General features: G+C 48.5%; 1 protein-coding gene across 2 annotated transcripts in view; it reads left to right on the plus strand.

Annotated features, from left to right (window-relative positions):
- The window catches only part of CNP (2',3'-cyclic nucleotide 3' phosphodiesterase), a 6,084-nt gene extending 323 nt beyond the window's left edge, over positions 1–5,761 (plus strand). The window contains exons 1-4 of one of the 2 annotated variants that reach the window (XM_010585597.1): positions 1,553–1,724; positions 1,977–2,646; positions 3,211–3,353; positions 3,926–5,761. In XM_010585597.1, coding sequence (XP_010583899.1) covers positions 2,031–2,646; positions 3,211–3,353; positions 3,926–4,378 — 1,212 coding nt within the window. In that variant the 5' untranslated portion in view covers positions 1,553–1,724; positions 1,977–2,030 and the 3' untranslated portion in view covers positions 4,379–5,761. Of the gene's footprint in view, positions 1–1,552; positions 1,725–1,976; positions 2,647–3,210; positions 3,354–3,925 lie in introns of those variants that run through there. The other variant, XM_010585596.1, reaches the window with a different exon arrangement.
- The last annotated feature ends 403 nt before the right edge of the window (positions 5,762–6,164 follow it).

The raw sequence follows: 6,164 nt of genomic DNA on the forward strand, positions 1-6,164 counted from the left end.
GACAAGCGGGAGCTTTGTGGGGGACGGCGGGGGGGGAACGGGCCGGGGGCGCGGGCTCAATGGGGGATTGTCCGCCCGGGGAGCCCAGCGCCCGCCGAGGCGGGTCTCTGAGGGGCCATTGTCCGGCCGGGCCGGCCCCTGAAGGCGACTATTATCCTCCAAGCTGGCCGCTAAACAATGGGGCCGGAGGGTGTTTTCTATTATTGTTCTTTTGTTTGCGCGTTTGAAAAGCGGCCTCAGTTACCGCCGTCACCGGCAGCTGCCTTCGGCCAAACAGCTGGACCGGCCCAGCCGCAGCCCGCGGCCGCCGGAGCAGTGAGGCCAGGCTTGGCCGCAGCCGCTGCCCGTTCCCGCTCGGGCCAAGCGTTCCCTGGATAACGGGACACCTACCCTGCCTGGAGGTGCGAGCTCTCGTGCGATGATGGCCTGGGAGCCTCGAATCCATGGGGAAGGCAACGCGGGGGTCCCAGGAGAACCGCGTGGTCCTTGCTTTTCTCAGAAGCCCGTTCGTTCCCGCACCGGTCTCGGGAGCCGGTGTGGCCGTCCCGGCCTGCTGCGCGGTAGCCGACCCCAGGGCAGGCAGCGCTCCCTGTCCAACACATCCATTGAAGCAGTGGGGTCCTGGGCCCGGGGCGCTTTGGAACCAAAACCCACCTCCACGTTCTGGAATAAGGGACAGAAAAGTTAGTCAATTGAACAGTTGTTTTTTTACACAATGTCTTCATCCTGCAAACAGGAAAGCTGTATTTTTCTGCCACGGGCAGAGCATTTGTGTTGTTTGTAAAACCCCTCCATTTTTGCATCAAAGGCAAAACTTACTCCTTCAGCATCGCTCCGTGGCTGCTGGCACAGCGTTCGGCTGGAGGGCTGGGCTGGGTGAGGAGGCAGCTGGGGAGGGAAGGTGAGGAGTTCACATACTGACCCGAAAACCAGTGGCTGCCCTGTTGATGCAATTGAAAACTCACACAGTTGGAGAAATCCCTCCTTTCCTTCCAGTCCCATGTTTTCCCAGGCCCTGCTGGGAATTAATCTGGGATTCCAGTTACCAGAGCTGCTGGCAGGAGGGGAGGGAGAGCCAGCGCCAGCTCCCCAGCGGCGCTTTTCCCGGCTTGCTGGCTGCTGCCAAATACGAGCATTTCTTTTGGTGCTCAGAGGGCTGGTTTCGCTTTCGTGTTCAGCTCAGCAGCTGCTGGGAAGGGATTTGTCTTTACCGGAAGCAATTTCAATTGCTCTTCATCACAAGAGGAGCCCAAATTCCCTCCTCCGAGGCATTTGGGGTGCTGATGTTCAGCATACCATAAAGAAATGGCAGCTCTTAACACAAGAGACGGCATCCTCACAGACTTCACTCAGAAACAGCCTTTCCTATGGGGACAGAGGGTCCCTAAACAGACTTAAATCCCCATGCAGCCTTTTTTATTCAGATGAAGCGATGAGATTGCAGCAGCTGTCACAACCTGCTGGGACTTTTGTTTCCTGTTTTCAGGTGGAGTTCCCCACAGCACACTGCACCCTCGTTATCTAGTAGCCACAGTTGTTTATTTTTCAGAAATAAATTTGACACTTGAAGGGCTCTTCCCTGGGCTGTGGCTTTGTGGCAACTCGTGGTGCCTCTGAAACTGCAGCTGCTGCCACGTGACAGTGAAACTTCCCCTTCCTGGCCAGGCAGGACCGAAGCTGCCGAGGCCGGAGCGGGGAGCGGAGCTGCACCTTCAGCTCCTCAGGTCAGACGGCTGGTGCTGGTGCCGGTGGGTGGTGGGACAGGGCACGGGTCCCTGCTGCGGGAGCAGCCGGGGTAGCTCTGAGAGGTGGTTTAAGGCAAGCAGGGCAGCTGAGGGTGGGGGACGTGGGGGTAGAGATGTTCCCTGCGTCGCCCTTCCCCGAGCAAAGGTTCTCAACAGCGCATGCTTGTGCAGCGGGAGCGCGCGGTCTCTTGGGGTTGCTAGCCTGCCAAATCCTCTCTTCTTGCATTTCAGAACAGAGGCTTCTCAAAGAAGAGTCACACATTCCTGCCTAAAATATTTAGAAAAATGTCTACTCAATCAGCAAAAGAAAGACCCGAAAGCTTGCAGTTCCCCTTCCTTGACGATGAAGATACCATCTCTACAGTCAAAGAATCTAAAACCTTTTTTATTTTAAGAGGGCTGCCTGGCAGTGGGAAGTCCACTCTTGCCCAGGCTATTCAAGATAGGTATAAAGATGCCTGCAAGGTCATCTCTGTTGATAACTATAAAATAACACCTTTAATTAGAAGCGCCATTCCTGAAGAGTATTCAAAGGTGGATGACGATCTAGTTGACTATTGCAAACGAGATATCAGCGTTATCGTTTTGGATGACACTCACCATGAGAGGGAACGACTGGACCAACTCTTTGATATTGCTGACAAATACCGGTACAAAGTCATCTTTGCCGAGCCCAAAACCCAGTGGCGAATGGATTGCTTGCAGCTGAAGGAAAAGAATCAATGGAAACTGTCAGTGGAAGAGCTGAAGAAGATGAAGCCGAGCTTGGAGAAGGAATTCCTACCCATGTATTTTGGGTGGTTTTTGAGCAAAAGAAGTTCAGAGATCCTGAGGAAGGCTGGCCAGGCCTTCTTAGATGAGCTTGGGAGTCTCAAAGCCTTCAAAAAGGAGAGTAAATACTGTATGTATAGAAGTATCTTACCAAGTTCTTACTCTCTTGATGAAATGTTAACATTCAGCAAATGGAACAAGTTTGGTCAGCTTCTAAAGTAAATTTCTAGTTAAAGTTACCAACAAGAAAAACTGTTTAAAGCTACTAATCAGTTTCCCATAGTTGACAAAGTTGCTGTTGTAAGTAAAAAGAAATGAAACAGTTTTTCCAAAGAAGTCTATTTAGCTCTGACACTGTAGGGAGCTGGGTTCGGATGGCAGCAGTGTTACGCATGGCTGGGCATCCCCTGCTTGCTGCGATGAGTCAAAGAGAAAAGGGAAAGACTGAACAACCTTGTCCCTTGAGGGATTTGTACAACACCAAGGTTAAGACGAGCCATGATGATGTGCAGAAGCTTCTGTTTTCTAGCTGCATCCACTGTTAGCCTAGGTGGAAGGGGGAGTTTTATTTACCCATCTAGGCCTTTTCAGCAGTAAGAAAGTTGAAACATGAAGAACAGGTTAGTGAAGCAAGCTGAGACAGGACTTAGGCTCACCATTTTTTGATAGTAATATTGCTTACCTGTATTTGCAGTTGCTTATGCTATTGAAGATCCCAAAATAAAAATAGATCTCACCAGCTACTTTGTGAAGAGGCCGCCTGGGGTCTTACACTGCACCACAAAATACACCGAGTTTGGAAAAGCAGCTGGAGCCGAGGAATACGCACAGCAAGAAGTAAGTACCAGGGCTCTGACTCCTCCCCAGGACTCCAGTCTCCCTCTCCTTTCCCAGAAGGGGATCCACAAGCCTTTTGGGTGGGCTGGGGATGCAGTGGGAGCTGAGAGGGTAATTGTAGGGACAGCAAGTATGTCCATGCAACTTATGCAATAGAAAGGTCATAACTGTGGGAGAAATGGTGACTGTTGCCTGTTAGTTTCTGAATAAAATACTCCTGCCCTGCCCACCCCCAGCCCTGACTTCCAGCATCATCTCCAAAGCTCGCTTTGAATGATGATGAATTAAGGTATTTACACTTCTAGCTAAATTATTTCAAAACAGATAAGCCCAAGTTAAATATTGGAATTTGTGAAGGAAAAAGATGTAACCAGCTCCAAATTCACTGAGCAGGAACTTCAGCCCATGACCTTCTAGTTGCACACAGTATCTCAAATATGTCAAAGCAAGAGCTAATGTGATCAGCCAAGACCCTGAGCTTGTGGACAATAAAACCAACCACTCTGCTGTACATCCCACCTGTCTGCAGTCAGGTAAAACTGTGTTCTGGACTTGTCTCCCTCTTCTCCCAGGCTGTGAAGGCTTCCTACGGCAAAGGCTTCACCTTGTCCATCTCCGCTCTGTTCATCACAACAAAAACTGTTGGCGCTCGCGTAGAGCTGAGTGAACAGCAACTGCTGCTGTGGCCTGGAGATGCTGATAAAATCCTGCCCACCGACAACCTCCCAAAAGGCAGCCGGGCTCACATCACCCTTGGCTGTGCCAACGGCGTCGAAGCAGTCCAGACTGGGCTTGATCTGCTGGAGTTTGTGAAACTGGAAAAGGCAGGGAACAAAGGGGATGAAGTGGGGGAAATTGGAGGAGGGAAACTGCTGTATTTTGATAACGGTATGTGGATGCTCAGCCTTTCTAAAAAGATCGATGTGAAGGCAATATTCTCAGGTTACTATGGAAAAGGAAAACTTGTGCCAACGCAGAGCACCAACAAACGGGGCTCTGCTTTTAGTTCCTGCACCATCATCTAGGAGCATGGGCAGGGTAGCTTGGTTGTTTGTTTGTTTGTTTTTAAAAGGCAAGTAACTCCTGTAACCTTTAAAAGTGTAAAGAGAAATAATTCTACCTTTACTAAAGTAAGCCCTTTTGCCAGCCCCAGTGTGAAGCCCTTCTGGGGAGAGAGTTTATTGGCCTCAGAGCAAGGAAGAAAACAAGCAACTCTTGACTGACAAAGGAAAACTGTCACATAACTGATGTCCATAACTGAGGTACTACCAAATGTATTTTAATGGAAGGGTTCTGGAGAGAATTAGCTGTGGTGTTCTGCTTGTTTTCTTCCTCAGAGGAAGATCAACTATGGTCTTTTATAACTTCCCTATGAACCACAATCGTTAGATCTGTACATGCCAGTACTATAAGCAGTGGCAGACCAAAGCCTGTACATAACTGGTCTGAAGCCAAGTGAACTGTGTAATGTCTCTCCCCCTCTCCCACACCTGAGGCACTGACATCAGTCACTCTAGTAGCTGAACTACTGGGTAAAAACCAGCAAGACCCAGTTGTGGATCACTTCTGTCAAGTGTGGCAGTTACTAATAGTTTAGTCCCCAAGAAAAGAACTTGCAGAGGGCAGCAGGGTATTTAACAGCCTTGATCAGAGGTCAGTCCTGCAGCCAGCGGTCCTCTACCCCAGTTCATGTTTGCTGTTTGCTTGTGAACGCTTCCTTCATTGCAGGGAAGAGACATGCTGGTGAGCAGACAGAAGGAAAGCCCGTTGCCAGATGATGTCTTGAAAGACAGCTATCGTGGACTTAAAGGGAAACAAGTGAAATACCAGGAGAGGCATTCAGTTCCTGTAGCATGGCTCCAGCCATTTCACTTCACATGTCAGACTGGGCTGGACCAAGCACTGTCCAGTGTCCATGTCCTGTAGGGAGCAATCCTGCCTTGGCAGGGGGTGGAAGAGATGAACTAATGTCTCTTCCATCTTATTTTATAGAAATTAAAATCATGTCTGAAGTATGGAACTGTACTTCATGCAAGATTTTACTACTTTTCTCTAATGCACTTGAATGTTAAAAGTTAGGATGGCAGTAACATTGTAATTTAGGAAGTAAGTGGAGGTATCATAACTGTGTAACTTAAGTCTGCTCAAACCTAAACCATTGGCTGGAAAAAAAGTTAATGATCAAGCACTTCTGTTAAGTCTGTTTTATTGAAACTTATGGTTTTGCTCTTAGCCAGACCATCTGCCAGTTGGTCAGTGGATCTGTGGTCACTACTTTACTGTAACACAAAGCTCAACTAATAGATTCAGGTCAGGACAACAGTTTAAACTCATGCTACAGCTCAGTGTGTGGTGAACTGCATAGTGAAATTAATCCCTTATTAATATATGTAAATACTTACTGTGTTTGACAAGCATGTGCTGGGCTCATATTGGTAAAGGAGCTGTTGCGTGGGCACAGCTTACCTGCAGCTGGGTGCGCATTGAAACCATTGCTTGGGAAACCCAACGCTGCCTGTGCAAGAAGCATTTCTCCTCTGAATGTTTAAAACAAAAGCAAGGAGTGCTTTGGGGCTAATCTGGTAAACACTCTGCAAGTTTACCAATAAGGCCAAATAGTTCCTGCTGTTTCAAAAAGATGGATGATGATAAGTTCTCATTATAACATAAAAAAAAAGTTTTATATATACACACACCCATAGCACCCATAATCCTCCCTTACCTTCAACAGAAAAACCCTTGCTAGCTTCTGCCCTGGCAGAGGGGCAAGTGCCCAATATTCAGCTCAGACCTTTCCTAACAGAAATCTCC

This window comes from Haliaeetus leucocephalus, unplaced genomic scaffold (assembly GCF_000737465.1).
Source record: "Haliaeetus leucocephalus isolate CR32 unplaced genomic scaffold, Haliaeetus_leucocephalus-4.0 Scaffold110, whole genome shotgun sequence".
NCBI classification, from domain to species: domain Eukaryota; kingdom Metazoa; phylum Chordata; class Aves; order Accipitriformes; family Accipitridae; genus Haliaeetus; species Haliaeetus leucocephalus.